Source organism: Trichosurus vulpecula, chromosome 1 (genome assembly GCF_011100635.1).
Source record: "Trichosurus vulpecula isolate mTriVul1 chromosome 1, mTriVul1.pri, whole genome shotgun sequence".
NCBI classification, from domain to species: Eukaryota; Metazoa; Chordata; class Mammalia; order Diprotodontia; family Phalangeridae; genus Trichosurus; species Trichosurus vulpecula.
Genome location: NC_050573.1, coordinates 514890344 through 514908076, shown reverse-complemented (window position 1 = coordinate 514908076; position 17733 = coordinate 514890344). Strand labels below are relative to the sequence as shown.

General features: G+C 35.1%; 1 protein-coding gene across 1 annotated transcript in view; it reads left to right on the top strand.

The window, feature by feature from the left end:
• Positions 1-17733, top strand: part of LOC118833609 (retinal dehydrogenase 1-like) — a 41866-nt gene that overhangs the window by 9266 nt on the left and 14867 nt on the right. The window contains exons 3-7 of the mRNA XM_036740986.1: positions 5042-5182; positions 8746-8875; positions 12786-12847; positions 13843-13971; positions 16040-16153. Of these exons, the coding sequence (XP_036596881.1) occupies positions 5042-5182; positions 8746-8875; positions 12786-12847; positions 13843-13971; positions 16040-16153 (576 nt within the window). The remainder of the gene's footprint in view (positions 1-5041; positions 5183-8745; positions 8876-12785; positions 12848-13842; positions 13972-16039; positions 16154-17733) is intronic.

Below are 17733 nucleotides of genomic sequence, written 5' to 3'. Positions count from 1 at the left end.
TAACTGCTCAATATCTCGTATAACTGCCAAAGATTGTCAAAACTGGTGCCAACCTCTATTGGTAATAAAATAATCCTCATTAGTATTTTCTGGGATATACAGGCACAGCATGCAGACTAAGGTGTTATCCTTGACTCCGAGGAGGTTATTATAAACCAGACCAATACATGTGAAACCATTAAAGAGCAATACAAAAGAGAATGTAAATAAATATTAAATTGCTTGGCTCAGACAATAACAAGAGAGAGCCAAGTGAAGGATTGGAATAGTCAGAGAAGGCTTCATCTTATCCAATCCATATCGCAGCTAGATTCTGCTCTAGAATATCTCAGGGAGTATTCTAGATTGCTAAAGTTCTCCCTAATACCTGAGGCAGTGCATGAAACTTCTGAATATTTTTAATTGTTAGGAAGTTTCTTCCTTAGAATGAACCTAAATTGCTTCTCTATACCATCTATCTGATATTTCTAAGTTTCCTGTCCCCCATCCTCAGGCCAAACAGAATAGATCTAATTCTTCTATATGACATCTTGCATACTATTCAAAAAAAATCTATCAAGTCATCCCTACATCTTACACTTTCCAGATTAAACATCAATATTTTTTCAAACAATGGTAGCAAGGTGGTAGGATGCTAGTATCATCAACAGAAAACCAGAAGTTTGGCAAGAGATCTACATGGAGAGGAAAAATGATGAGTTCAACTATCAGTAGGTTGAATTTGAGTATATTCAGGTCAACATATCTGTCATGGAATTGGATATTCATTCCTATAACTTTTGATTCCTAGCACATACTTGTAGTTAATGAGCTATCTATATAGATACAGATATCACTAAATGAACAAAATATAGATACCAGTAAAGTGAACAAAATGAACAAAAAGATTGAGATATCACGAAAAGAACAACTAAATGAACAGCAGAAGATTACTAGGAAACAGCAGTTTGCTTTCCTTTGTCTTTTTGTACTTCTACCATATAAAACAGTATCCACTGCCCAAATTTGTTCTCTTTTGGCTTTACATTCAAAAACTGTATTCTCCATGCCATGATGCAGCTCTTTTGTGGTGGCTAAGAACTGGAAATTGAGAAGCAGTGCATCAGTTGGGAAATGACTAAACGAGCTATGGCATTGTGTTTGTCCTTATTTTTGAAGAGGACCATGTTATTAGGGAAATGATGACATGACTTGCAATTGACTTTGATTTGAGTGAGGAAAGGCTGTGCAAGGTCAGCAACTTCACTTTCTCCTCCAGAGCCATGTGGATCCAGTGACCAGATATGACTGGAGATGGCCTAGGATGAAATGGGTGACCCTGTCCCTTTTAGACTAAGGCCTTTTCAGATACTCACTTAGAGTGAGGTATCGCCCATTCAGTGAATAGGCCTCTTTAAGAAGTGAAACAGGAAATGGCCCCTTTAATTAGAAAAAAAGAAAAAAAATCAAGCTGGGAGGGGAAGACCCTCAGGATTGCATTTCCAAAGTGAAACAGTTACCATTGACACTCACTTTAAGCCAGGAGGGCCCAAAATACAGCCTACTCAGTACTACAAGAAATCACAAGCAGGCAGATTTCAGAAACACCTAGAAAGACTCACATGAACTGTTGTAAAGTGAAGTGAGCAGAACCAGGATAACATTGTGTATAGTAACAACAATACTTTATGATGAAGAATTAATTGTAAATGACTTAGCTATTCTCAGCAATGCAGTAATTCAAGACAATCCCAAAGGACTATTGATAAAACATATCTACCTCCAGAGAATGAACTGATACTGTCTGAATACAAACAAGCATGCTATTTTCCTTTCTTTCTCCCTTTCTTTCTTTCCTCTTTTTTGTTTTTTCTTTCTTTCTTTTATTCATTCTTTTTTATTTAAATTTCATTCTACAAAATGACTGAGATGGAAATGTTTTACATGACTGTACATGTGTAGGAAGGGACAGAATTTGGGGCACAAAACTTTTTAAAATTTTTTTAATTCTTTTAACATATAATTGGGGGAAAAATAAAATGTATTTTAAAAAGAAAAAAGTGAAAATATTTTTAAAAAGCAAAACAGCTAGAAAATAAATAAATGTACAAGGGAAAAATAATGGTTGGAATATCTGGAAGCCATATTCAAAAAAAAATGCCTAGGCAACATATTTTAAGAGTTATAAAAGAAAACTACACTGATATCTTAGAGGTGGAGGGCAAAAGAGAAATGGAAAGAATCCACTGATCATATTCTGAAAGAAATTCCAAAATGAAAAGTTCAAGGAATATTATATCTAAATTCCATACCCCAGATCATGGGGAAAATAACGCAAGAAACCAGAGAGAGATCATTGAAATACCATAGAGCTACCATCAGAATCACACAATATTTAGCAGATACCATGTTAAAAGAGCTGAGGGTTTGCAAATGAGCTGGGATTACAAACTGAAATGACCTACTCAGCAAAAGTTAGTATAATCTTTCAGGGAGAAAAAATAATGGACATATAATGAAATAGAGGACTTTCAAGCATTACTGACATAAAATACCAGAGACGAATAGAAAACCTGACATTCAAGGAGAAGAATCAAGAGATGCTTTAAAAAGGGAAAGCATGTCAGAGAAATCATAAAAGACTCAATAAGATTAAAGTGTTTACATTGCTTTATGGGAAGATGGTTCATGTAAGTCCTAAGAACTATGTCAGTATTAGGGGAATTAGAAGGAGTCTACATAGACAGAAGGCACAGGTGTAAATTGATTATATTGGGAGTTTTCTCAAAAATAAATAAAGGACTGAGAAGGAAGAATTCACTAGGAAAAGGGGGAAGGGAGAGGAAGAATAGGAAAATTATCTCACATAAAAGAGTTGTTCAAGGAAGAGCTTCTACACTGGAGGGAAAAATGGATGTGCAACACTTGAACCTCACTCTCATCTGAACCAATTTAAAGAGGGAAGAATACACACGCGCACGCACACACACACACACACACACACACACACATACACACACACACCATATACTACTATATGTGTATATATAATTTGCATATACATATAGTATATAGTAGTATAAGATATATTATATAGTAGTACTATACATATATATGTAGATATATACCATATATATATAGTACTATATATAGTAGTATATAGTAGAATAATGTGTATATGCCATATATTTATTGTACTGCATATAGTAGCATAGAGTATATATCATATATCTACATATGATATGTATTATAGTTACTATAGTATTATATATAGTGTGTATATAGTATATAGAAGATGATACATACAATATGTTACTATATATGGTACTATAAATGGTATATATACTATATATGGTATGTATATGTGTGTGTGCAAATAGATATATAGCCATATTTATATAAACACACAAACTTAGTTATATATAGAAATGTATCTTAACCAATAAGTAAATAGGAGGGGATGGAGAAAAGACAAAGGGGTGGAATGATAAGAGGGAAAGTAGATTAAGGGAAGCAGTGGTCAGAAGAAAGCAGACATTTGAGGAGGAACCTGGTAAAAAAAAAAAGAGAGAGAGAGAGAGAAGGATAAACAGAAGAAAACAGGATGGAAGGAAATACAGAGTTCATAATTATAACTATGAGTGTAAATGGAATGAATTCACTCACATAACTGAAGTGGATAGCAGAATGGACTAGAAACCAGAATCCAAACTATGATGGTTACAAGAAACACACTTGAAACAGAAAAATAAACACAATTGAAATAAAGTCTGGAGCAGAATCTATTTTGCTTCAGCTTAAGTTTAAAAAAGGCAGGGGTAGCAATCTTGATCTCAGACAATGCAGAAGCAAAAAAAAAAGATATAATTAAGAGAGATAATTAGGAAACTACATTTTGCTAAAAAGATATCGTAGCCAATGAAGTCATATCACTGCTAAATATTTATGCACCAAATGGCATAGCATCCAAATTCTTTACAGAAAATTTGAATGAGCTACAGACCCCTCTCAGAGGTATATAAATTTATCCATAAAGTAAATAAGAAAGAAATTAAGCAAATGAATAGAATTTTAGAAAAAGTTAGATATGATAGAGAGCTAGAAAAGATTGACTGGGAATATAAAGGAGTATGCCTTTTTTTCCCAGTTGTACATGTACAGCTACATATACTTTCACTAAAATTGACCTTGTATTAGGGCATTAAAAACTTCACAAATGGAGAAAAACAGAAATATTAAATTCACTTTTTTCAGACCACAATGAATTAAAATTATATTTAATAAATGGCCTTGAAATCATAGATAAAAAATTAATTGGAAACTAAATCACCTAATCCTAAAGAAAGAGTGGGTCAGAGAATTCATCATAGAAACCATCAAAAATTTCATTAAAGATAATGACAACAATGAGATAACATACGAAAACTTTTAAGATGCAGCCATGGTGAGCCATCCACCAGGGAACCCTGGTGTTCCATTCTATGTAAATAGTAGTTCTGTAGGTGGAAAATGTCAATGTTAAGATCCTTTCCCCCAAATATTAAAAACACAATTATCAAAAAAGCAAATGATTTTGAGTAAGGGATAAACATAACATATGTCATGAAATCATATGTGCATTTGAAATCAGAAGACTTTGTTTCAAACCATGGCTGTCCCTTTCAACTCCCTGGGCTTCCCCATTCCCTTCTGGTAAAACAAGCAAGTTGGGTTAGATACACTTCAAGTTCCAATCCAGACATGCAACATATTAACCTTAGAACAGTAGTAAGATTTTCATATAAACATAGGACTATGAAGTTAAAAGTTCCCTACCAGCTCAAATTCTGTGGTCCTGTGATTTAAAATTATGTAAATCAACATTGGGAAAATATGAAAATCAGTGAAAATAGTCATAACGTTTGCTCTTTTCTATGAAATTCTCTAATGCTCTCTCATCTGAGTGGTGTTCACACTTAGCCATCATATGAATTCTACAACTCTAAGTTGTTCCATGGCCAACTTATTTTGGGAAATAACTCAAGCATTCTTCCTCTAAACTTAGCTTTCTTTGACTTTTTAGGCAGATGTGGACAAGGCAGTGAAAGCAGCAAGGGAGGCTTTTCAGATGGGGTCTCCATGGCGGACAATGGATGCTTCACAGAGAGGACGGCTCCTGAACAAACTGGCTGATTTAATAGAAAGGGACCGTCTACCCTTGGCAGTAAGTATGCACCAGATGAAGGAAGATTGGTGGAGATCACAATCATGTTAATTATCATGAGAAGATTTTGTTTACAATGATGATATCTTGCCTGTAATATACATACATACACATACACACATATGCATGAATATATATGCAGAGAGAGATTATAAGGAATGTCTTCTGAAAATGTATTTCTCCTCTCTCCTTCTGTTGAAAGAACTCTTATTGACAGCTCCTTTTATAGGTAGTAGTAGTTCTAGTACTAGCAGTAGTAGTGGTGGTGGTGGTAGTAGTAGTAGCAGCAGCAGCAGCAGAAATAGTAGTAGTGGTGGTAGTAGTACTAATTAATAATAATAACTTAATATTTATATGACACCTTTAAAGGATTAAAAAGCACTTAACCAGAAGTGGAAAAGATTTGGAAAGCAAATAGTTTAACTCTTCTACAATTTACAAAAGATGTCATCTACCTTTTGCTTCAAGACCTCCAATGTGAAAAAAACTACTACTCCCAAATCAGCCCATTCCATGATTGGATATCTTTAGTCTTCTAAGGAAGGTTATATCTTTATATGTAGTCTAAAACTGCCTTGTTGAAATTTCTGTTGTTTATGCCTAGTCCTGTGATCTATGACCAAGCAGAACAAGTCAAGTCCTGTTTCTGTATGGCCTTCCTTCAAATGTTTTAAATATTTTTGGCTGCCATATTAAAGAGCTGGCACTTTTTGACCTTTCATCCTACTGAAAGGTTAGAGATCTTGTTCAGAAGAACCAATGTCTAACTCTTCTATACCCTTCATACCTTTTACCTGTAAAGCTGATTCTTTGAGCTCTTGTCTGTAACAGTACTGTTTCTGTTTCTGCCTCCATTGCTCATCACCAAAAAGCTCCCCATTATGTTCTCCTCTCATTCAAGAATTTGCTCGCATAGGCATTTATTCTTAAACTAACATTCTTTTATTCCTGTTTTCCCTCTCCTCTTTCTTTGGAAAACGTTTCTATTCTACAATCATATTTTAGGTATGTACCTCATTTTGAGCCAAGGTTCATTGACACCTATCAAGTCAAATTTGCACAATTATGTATAGATGCTTGAGGCTATGAGTTCTAATGATTGCTGCTTTCTTAGATTTTATCTCTTTGAATTTTGGGGTAACCACTATCACTCCCCTTAGCTACAGTGTAGCTACATAGCATGGTAGAATTAGCTTGGTAAGAAGTTTTGTCCCTCCTTTCTTTTCAGTCATAAAACACTTGATTAAATTTGCAAGATACCAAGAAAACTCGTTCTTACTAATCCTTTTTTGTGTGACTCCATCTTTAGCAAAGAGCCTATCACTTCTATATTTTAAGTAATGGTTGAGATATAGATAGATAGATAGATAGATAGATAGATAGATAGATAGATAGATAGATAGATAGACAGATATCCTTTTAAACCAGTTTTCAGTAAAAACAATCTGAACAAATTGTTTATTTTCATTCCAATAAGTTTGTGAGGTTCATATTCATTAAAATTATCTACCTGTTGTGAATAAAGATGCTCAGGATCAATGAGACTGTGACCTATCTAAAGCTATAGCATCATCAGATTTTAATACTGGGAAGAACGTTAGCAATTGTCTAGTCCTGAGCATCCTTACTTATAAATAAGATGACTGAAAAATGACTTGTCTAAATCAACCTGGATAGAGATTATTAGAGGCAGGATTCATTGCTGGCATCCTAACTCTAAGTCCGGGGTGATTTCTACATAGGGCTAGTAAAAGTTGGATCTTATCATACTTATTTAACCAAAGCATCATGTAAATTATGAAGTCTTTGGCAAATTCTTCTTTCCCTAGACTGGCAAATTCTTCTGTCCTTAGGGGTGGTAAGGAAAAACAATAAGTGAAAAAATACATTTTGGAATTCATAATGTGAGTGTCTGTTTTGACCCTCATATCATTCTTATGCACATCACATCTCTTGGAATATTTTTAACATTTTAGTGATTTATAGGTTGGCAATTAATCAATTAGGTAATATTATCCCTAAAAACCCAATTCATGGAAGTCATAGAAATGTAAAGCTGAAAGTTATCTTAGAGGACATGTAGTTTGATGTTCTTATTTATACATGAAAAAAGCTTTGTTATGCGTAAAGCTTGACTGGAGAGCATTCCCACTGAACCTTCCCTCTTCCCTTCAAGACAAAATGACACTAGAATTTATTCAACCCAATAATAATGTATTTAATGTTTACTGAATATGGTCTATGCAAGGTGTTGACACTACAAATACAAAGTAAGACTTTTAGAACCAAAGCAATATCAGAAATGCTATCTCTTTTGTTGGCCAGATAGTGTTGTGAGGATCAAATGATACTAGATCAAAGGGAAAGAAAAGAATGTTGATTTATGTAACATCCTACTATGTACCAAGTACTGTGCTAAGTGGTTTGTTACAAATATCATCTCATTTGACCTTCACAACAACCCTATGAGGTAGGTGCCATTATTATCCCCATTTTACAGGTGAGAAACTGAGGCGGACAGAAGTTACATGATTTGCCCAGGGTCACACAGCTAGTAAATGTATGAGGCTAGGTTTGAACTCAGGGCTGTCAAATTCCAGCAATCACCACCAGCTGAATCACAATTGTCCAGTTGAAATAATTCATGTGAAAGAAGCTAATAAACTGAAAAGTACCATATAAATATTATTAGCATTGGTCACCCCTTCCAGAATGAGTTGCAACAAAGAACTGAGCACAGTATTTTATATAAAATAGCAAGCCTAGCTAGGATTCAAGACACCATCATTTGGAAAATGATAACCCTCCAGGATATAAATTATTCCTTCTATCAAGCAATGTCTTGTCAGTGTATCACTGACTCTCAAGTGTCTATTATGTTCAAAGAATTGTGTTTAGTAGGGGAAAAAATACAATAATACTGTAATTAAGACATGGTCCCTTTCTATATTAAGTTTGTAATCTACTGGGAGTTGGGTGGGAAGGTAAGAGAATATGCCATATATATTAATCTTCCTTGCTGATAGCTCTGTTCATGCCATTTTTCTGTTAAAATTCCTTAATGATTCCTTTTGCTCACCAATTGCCCTTAAGGGAAATCCCACAATGTGGTGCCAGCCCAAACCCCATCACTGCCTTGTCTACTACTGCTCTGATCTATGTAGTCTCCTTGTAATCTGTGAAGAGTAAAAGATTACCTAATATCTCAAAACATGAAGTAAGCCCCTGAAGATATATTTTCAGGAGGAATCACAACAGAGATATGTGATTTCTTCAGTAGAAGGAGTTCCTAGTCTTCTAACTCCTAATATCCTACATAAGACAACTTATTTTGGAGAGAGGTCTCAGGGTGCTGCCATAAGCACGTAGAGCTTAAGAGGCATTCCCAGAGTCACCCTACTAGTAGATATTAGAAGAAACAGTGAGGCCAAGGTCTTCCTGACTCCAAACCTATCTACTCCTCACTCCTTCATTATACCAGATTATTGCCTGAAATAAAATTAATGTAACACTTTCTTTTAATAGCATATGAAACTCAATTTGGGGCCTGATCTTTTTTTCAGACAATAGAAGCATTGAATGGTGGAAAACTCTTTCCCCATGCCTACATGATGGATGTAAGTATCTCTCCGGTTATTTTGCGCTACTATGCAAGCTGGGCTGATAAGATTCAAGGCCGTACAATCCCAGTTGGTAAGTAAATTTGAGAAGCACTTTTTAAAAATGCATAGTAGCTCTTGGTGCTAGGTTTTTAATATTCTGTACCACTCTTTCCTCCTTTCTGCTAGTCTCTTTTCCTTTGCTTTATTCCCAGATAGACTTGGGAGTCTCCTTACCAAGGCCAAACCTTCTACTTGCATATGAGATCCTATTCCCCCTGCCATCATCTCCAGGACATTGCAGTCCACAGTCATCTCCCCTCTTTCTTGAATATTGAATCTCTCCCTTTAAACAAACTCCAGTTTTCCTAATCCCTAATACTCTTTCACCACACCCTACCATCCCCTCAGTTTCTCATTCTTAATCTCTTACCCTTTCTCAGCCAAATTCCTTGAAAATAAAACAACTTTATATTAGTGGCCTCCACTTTCTTTTCTACTCCTCAGCCATTTGCAATCTTCTTTCCACCCTCATCACTCCACTGCCATTGTTCTTAGTTGCCAAATCTGATTTTCTTTTCTCAGCCCTAATCCTTCTCAACCCATTTGCTGAGTTTCACATTGTTAATCATCCTTTCCTCCTGGAGACTCTCTCTCCTCTAAGTTTTTCTGACACTGCTTTGTCCTGCTTTGACTCCTAGCCATCTGACTGCTCTTTTTTAATATAAATAGTGTTTTATTTTTCCAAATACATGTAAAGATAATTTTAAAAATTCATTTTTATAAGATTTTGATTTTCAAATTTCCCTTCCTCCTTTCCTCTCTCCCTTCCCTCCCCATCCCCAAGACAGCAAGAAATCCATACATCAGATATGCATGTGCAGTCACATCAAACATATTTTCATATTAGTGACTGTTTCTCCCCAGTCTCTCTGCTGCTGAATTATCCATAACCCATCTTCTAACAATGGGTGGCCCTTAAGGTTTTTTTTCTGATGCTTCTTCTCTTCTCCTTTTATATTCCCTTTTAGTAACTTCTTCAGTTGCTATGGGTTAAACCCTTATCTCTAAACAGATAATTCCCCTTTTTACATATTTAGCCACAATTTATCCCCTGAACTTCAGTTTCACATCCTCAATTACCATCCTATTGGACATTTCAAACTGGATATTGTAGAGATATCTTCAGGTCAACATGTCTAAAATTGAACTTGTTATCTTTGCCGCTAAACCCTATTCCTTTCCAGATTTTAATGCATGATCCTCTTTCTATTGCCTTATATTCATTATCTTGGGCTCCTTACCCCACATACCCAATCTGTGTCCAAATCTTGTCATTTCTATTTTTGTGACAACCTTCCTATCTAACACCTTCTCTCCACTTAGACAAATGTTGGCTTGGTTTAGACCAGGAGTGGGCAAACTGCAGCCTTGAGGCCACATGTGGCCTTCTAGGTCCTCAGGCATGGCCTTTTGACTGAGTCCAGGTTTTACAGAACAAAACTGAACCCCTCAAAATGAGGCATAACATTAAATGCAAATGTTCTGTGAAGTTTACATTCAGTCAAAGGGCTGCATTTGAGGACCTAGAGGGTCACATGTGGCCTTGAGGCCACAGGTTCCCCACCCCTGACTTAGCGTATCATCTCCTCTTGGCAAGATTATGAATATAGCGTCCTAGATGGTCTGTTTTTCTCAAATATTTTCTCACTCCAGTCCACATGGTCCACGGCTGTCAAAATAATTTTATTTAAGTACAAATCCAACCATGTGATTCCCCTATTCAATCAGTTCTGATGGCTTCCTAGTTCATTAAGGATCAAATATAAACTCATCTATTTAACACTTAAAGTCCTGGGCTCAACCTATCTTTCAAATTACATTGGACCTTGCTCCCCTTCCTACACTCTGTGCTGCAAATAAATTGGCCTTCTCTATTACTTACACATGATACTCCATACCTCTCTCCATGCTTTAGCAATAGTTTTCTGCTATTCCTATAATTCATTCCCACCTTACCTTTTCCTCACAGAGCACCTTTCTTCTTTTAAAATGCAATTTAAGCTTCTGGAGGAAGCCTTTCCTAGGCTTCCCAATTTTGTGCCCTCTCTTCCAAGTTATCTTGGAAAGTTTTAGTACTTTACACACATCTTTATTATTATAATTCCATATCATATATCTTTTCTATTTATTAACTTTACATTTATGCTGAATATCTATTTATATGTACTTATGGTCTCCCTCACGTGAATGTAAGCTTATCAGAAGTAGGGATTTATTTCCTTCTTTGTATATGTATACCAAGCTCCTAATACAGTGTTTGATGCAAAATGATGCTTATTAAAAATCTGTGGTGATTTGTTGAATTTCTATTGCAAAAGTCTGTTAATATTTATTATGTGCCTTTGAAAAACTCAACAAAATATGTCATTAATAGGCATAGAAATATTTTTTAAAATAGATACAATATGAAATACACCGAAATACAATAATTATTGAAAAGAGTAAAATTTAACACACATTCACACATACACATATGTATGGGTCAGACATTTCAAAGTTTACATTTAATGTTATGCCTCATTTTGAGGGGTTTGGTTTTGTTTTTAATCTGCAATGAGATGTTATGCTCATGTATCAAATAGTAGTTAGGTACCATATCTGGAAAATGAGGATTTTCTGTGTAATTCAGCTCAGCTAGAGTTCAGAAAAGAAGAAATTGAAATAAAATACTTATCTAAAATTACTTACTAAGTGAAGAAGAGCCAGAGTTTGAGCACAAAGGTTGGGAGATGAACTGAGTGTGAGTGTAAAATCTGCTTCTAAAGAGCAAATGAAGGAAACTTGTCCTCAAGAAATTCTCTACTTCCAGCATACAGAACTAACTTCACTCTCCAGTTTAATGAGCCTGATAGTTGAAGATTTGATGTAAATTATCTTTAAGTTTCCCCAAGGATTTAAAATAACACTAACAACACTGAAACTGCCTAAAAACTAATAAAGGAGCCCAGCCAAGGTGAACTACACATATGAGATGGGGATTGGGCAGGTCAGCAGCAGTGAAAGATAGACTGGGAATGCCAAGAGAATAAGGAAATACTGCTATACAGACATGGGGCTTTGGGGGGGACTTAGTTTCTATTCTGATAAAGTGCAAGAAGGAATAAAGTATACAAATGGAGTGAATCTAATGAGTTCAAACAGCAACATTTATTAAGCACCAACTATGTGTAAGGTTTGCTAGATTCTTGGGAATTATAAAGAGGAAAATTAAAAAAATTAGCAGGAAAGGCAAAATTGAGTAGTAAGTAATTAGAAAGAAGTCAAATTCACATTTAAACCAAAAGGCTTTGGGGATGGAGAAGAGAGAAAAAGAAGATGAGGGAATGTTTGTGACTTTCTGTTTTTATTATTTAAATCATTTAGGACAGGCCACTCTTGGAGGTTGCACCACCAGCAAAGGAAATCAAACATGAATATTTTAGGAATCCTGAATACTCTTTTGCTGCTAAATTATCCATATACTAAAACTCCAGGGTGGCATTTTGCCTTACTCCCTGCCTACCCACCACCTCCACATACATGCCATTCTCTGTTATTTTCCCATTGATTTTCTGGAAACCTTTGCAAATATGTTTCAGAACATTTTAGAGGATGGATTATACCCCCCTCTAAATCCCTTTTAACACCTCTTTATGTAGTTGTTTTGACATGACTTGCATTCATGGTTTCAGTCACATCAAATACCATGCCACATAATAAAGGTCACTTAAATAAAACAAATAAATAAACCCACATTTGTAGTAGTAAGAATTTAAATATCCTATTGAAAAATAATAATATGATGATACCATACACTATTATGCCATGCAATAGTATTTAAAAAAACCTTTTTTCTACATAGAAAATATTTGTTTTTGTTTATTTCTACTGGCTATTTCAGAACAATATTTGTCTGATATACCATGTTTTGGGGTTTGCTTGTTTATTTTGGTTTATTTCAGATGGAAAGTTTTTCTCATATACAAGACATGAACCTGTTGGTGTTTGTGGCCAAATCCTTCCTGTAAGTTGCTTCCATATATGAGATTTTGAAAACTGTTTTTGAAAAGATAGATCTTTTAAAAAAATTTAAGCAAGAGTCCATGCTTATTGAGATTTCCTTTAAACTCAAAGGGATATTATCTGGATATGAAAAGATTTGCCCTTTCCATTTAGATAGATAGATAGAAGAATAAGTAAATACTATGATATATTAATGAATTGATAAAAATGTAGATGAATATAAGACTATGTATACTTCTATGGAACTCTATGCCTCCAACAAACTAGTTGATTTGCTGGGTGGTTTCTACTATTTGAAACCCAATATAATAATTTGAAAACAATAACAAGTGGCCAAGAAAACAAGAAGTATTTCTACCTTTACTCACTTATTGTCACATTGAGAATTTGCTTCCTACTCCATGAAATATTGTTCTTTTCACAGAAAAATCACTCCTAAGGACACAAATTAAAAGACCAAACTTGCCCTTCCTTAACCACCCCACATAGAGAAGTTGTGTTTTTTTTCCTAAAAGTTCTTTTAAAATATGCATGAGTTGCCATTGAACTTATACTCATTTAAAATCTATGAGATCTCCATTTGAGTTAATACTACTATAATTATTACTATTTATTGTTTGGGAAACATAGGGACTGAAATTCAGTTCAGTTCATTATTTTAATACTTCAAAATATCATGATTTCAACAGTGTGGATTCTGCTTTCTTTGATCTTAAAGAATACTCTCACAATGTAAATATTCTTGCTAAGTTGTTTGAGAGTTGCTAGCCACTCCTCTGATTAGCCTCTCCAAACATAACCATGTTGGTCTTCAGATGACATATAACTCATCACCTCCCCTAAAATCAAAAGGCTTTTAGCTGAATAGAACCTTCTAGAACTTCCCTTCCACTGTTCACAGTCACCCCATGCCACTATGAGGCATCAGGTATGGGTTTAATGGAAAATATAATTCAGTATCAATGAAGAAATCAATGTTCATCTATTGCTTTATAGTGGAATTTCCCTTTGGTGATGGCCATTTGGAAAATTGCACCTGCCCTTTGCTGTGGAAACACTGTGGTCATCAAACCAGCAGAACAGACCCCACTCAGTGCTCTTTATCTAGCATCATTAGTTAAGGAGGTAAGTCTGCTACCTCACAATGTGCTCTCTAACAATCTACTATTGGAGTACTAAACTGGAGTACTGCTCTCACTAAGTATTCTGCTGATCCAAATTGCTTGCCTTACATTACATGAAACCACTACTTCGCCTAACTACAAATTGGCCAATGGATCCTGCCCATTTTGAGGAAACATTAAAATCCTTGACACTGATTTCAGAAAATACACATAAATATATCCCAGCATGGAAAGACTTGCATAAAATGATGTAGCAGGTAAACAAAAGCAAGACAACATTTTATGCGGTGACACCAATATTGTTTTGAGAATGACTTTGAGCAACTAAATCATTTTGACTATTATAAAAACACAAATTAAAAATAAGGGAGATATGAAAAAAGATGCTATCTGCATCCAGAGAAAAAACTAATAAATAGAGGTATGTATAGAATAATTTTACATATACATATCTATTGTATCTAATGGTGGCCATCTCTAGGGCAGGGGGAGGAGAAGAAAAAGGAAAAAAAAGAAATTTACCTGATAACTTTGTTGTATGTTTGGAGGGAATAATAAATTGTACATGATAGATTTGCACTTTTATGCACACTTATATTTTTTATTGTACTGCTTTATGGAAATGCTTGGTTTTTTCTATGAATTGAAAAATAAATTTTTATACTAATATAGACATATATGTGTATATATATGTATATGTTTGTGTATGTGTGTATATATGTGTGTGTATATATGTGTCTGTTTAGGTATATGCGTATATGTATATGTGTGTATATGTAATGTTATATGTGTGTGTGCATCTCTGTGTGCATCCCAGCATAAAGAAGGGTCAGAAACAAAGTTCTCCATGCCTAAATGTCTCAGAAATACATTTTAATTCCTCGTGCTGCTTATTGTTTGTTTAAAATATTTAGATAGCATTAAGTTTACGTTACCAATACATCTTTTTTCAGTTTTCATCTTTTTTTAGATTACATGTGGTTTTGAATATCCATCAATGGTTGTCATCCTCCCCTCACCCAGACCCTATTTTATTATTCTTCAATATTTCAAGAATGTTCACTTAACCCCAATTGCCCTGCCTTCCCCCTGCAAAAAAAACAAATATTTCAAGAATATGATTTTCTCAGTGTACCAGCTCATTTCAGTGGACACAGATCATACCCACAACACAAATTAGTTGAAAGTCTTGAGAGTTGCTTCAGCTGAAAAACATGATACTCTGCAACCAACAAGGCCCGAACTTAGACGGATTATTGGACAATTGGTACAGATTTTATCACTGGTCTGGTTTCAAAGCCTTTCTAGCTCAACAGTATCTTCCAGAGCTTGTTCTTTGAGCCAGATAACAAAGCTCAGGTCTCCTCTAAAGTCTGACTCTAATACATCATGATGGTGTGAGGGGTGACATATTTAAGGATGCGAATGTTCTTTTCTCCCAAGAACTCTAAAAGCTGAATCTGACTCTTCAATGGTCGTTCTTAATGTTGTGATCTAAAAGGATTATGGGAATTAAATGTTACATCATGATGAGGACTTAGAACCCAGGAGAACAACAGATAGATCAATAAACAGAAGAAACACGTACATACCATTCATGACTCCCTTTTCTTTCTAGCATGGTTACTACCATCTCCAATCTATCCCTTCTTGGAAAAGGGAATTGAAGAAACACAAAATATTTTATTGGGAATGTCTTCAAAACACACCAAAGATTTCTGTCATGATGAATGAATGAACGAATGAATGAATGAATGAATGAAATCATCCTTAGAGAAAGAGTGAGTTTTTTCCTTCTGTTCCTCTTCTTCTACCTCATGAAGCATTAATTCCCAGAAACAGCTATCATCCCGAGGTCAATCTGAATGTTCTTTTTGAAAGATTTTTCACTCTTCAAGGATGAAACAAATCATAAAAATGTAATAGATAGGGATTTCCTATTTGGTTTGGTTATCTTCTATAATTAGATTCTGAACTTCCTGATAATGATGATAATAAGGTGTTTTTCTATTCATAGTATTTTTAGATCCTTTTGCTCTGGGATTAATTTGTGGTTCTCACTCCTTTAGGCAGGATTTCCTCCAGGAGTAGTAAATATTGTACCTGGTTATGGACCCACAGCTGGAGCAGCCATTTCTTCTCACATGGATGTAGATAAAGTGGCCTTCACAGGGTCCACAGAGGTAAGACAAGTTAGATATTAAGGCATTCTCAATGGCTAGTTAGTGTAGTGATTTGGAGGTCAAGTTCCATTTCAATTACATTCTTACATAATGCCTTCAAACATGGTTTAAGGGGAAGGCATTTACAGAGAACAGTCTTCAATTTAATTCAACAGGTATTCATTAAGGACATTCTATTTGCAGGACACTGTGCTAGTTGTGAAAGAACATAAGCCCCCGGAGGCAAGAATTCTCTCTTTTTTGCTTTTGCCTAGTACCTAGCAGAAACATTAGCAGAGAGTAGGCATTTAATAACTGCTGCTTCATTGATTAATGGAGACACTAGTATTTCCCCCCCAACCTCCATCAAACTGTCCTTCCTTATTGTGTTTGTTATACATGGATAAGCATCAAAATAAGCTTGAATTCTATGAGCATACACCAACTGACAGTGTGAGGAAGACCAAGATTAGTCACATTGATGAGTCCCAAGTGGATGTAGAAAAACTGATTGTGATACAAACAAGACAAGGCCATGGTCATGAACTAGGTGTTTTCACATAGGGTTATAATATAATGATGGATATTGTGATGGAAATACAAATCAAGCCTTGACAGTTTCGAATGACCACTATATATTTAGGGCATTATTCCATAGGATCAATGCTGAATCATATGTCAGTGTTAATGAGGTCTCACATGCCTATGGTGCTTTAGATATTACAAAGCACTTTTCTTACAGCAGCCCTGTGAAGAATCACACAGGCCTTGAAGTCAGGAATTTTGGATTCAGGTTCAGGTTTTGTCATTAAGTAATTATACATCTTCAGCAAATCACAATCCTTCTGTGTCTCAGTTTCCTCCTCCATACAATAAAAAGGTTGGACTAAATAAACTTTAAAGTTCCTCCCAATTACAATAGTCTGTGAGTTGGCTAGGAAAGGCTGAAGAGGAAAGGAGAGGGAGAAAGAGAGATGCATGCATAAGTATATATGTTAAGAAAACAAGATCACAAGTATATGTCATTCCCATCTGCACTATAGTAATGCATCTATCTTAACAGTTTTTAAGTATAATAACCATTCAGATGGGCTCCACACCAGTTTTTTTTTTCTAGATTCACAGGACACAGTTGAATTAAAACGCTAAACTAGTTTTAATGTAACTAAAACAACAGTGAGATTCAAATATTTTGTTGTAATTTATGGCAGCAGTCAGCAAGTTACATGCTTTCATTGATCCACAATTCTATTGGTATTGGTAGTTCCTTGATGAGTAGAATTTATAACCCCTCTATGCTTTCTCATTCTAAACCATGCTTGTCCATTTTTCCCATAGAGGTAGTACAAAAAGAACTGGAGGACTTTCATATATAATTTTATATCTTCTGGGTACTCATACACCAAGTGGATATTCCAGCTATCGTCTCATTCTTCTTACCTGACCACCTACTTTTCTGATCATACATGACCTCACTTTAATCTTACATACTTTCAATAGATCATTGTTGATCATATCCTGCAGCCCGCTTATATATATGCCTCATGTCTTTCTACTGCCCTTTGTATTATTTATAGTTATAATTCTTTTGAGAATATTAA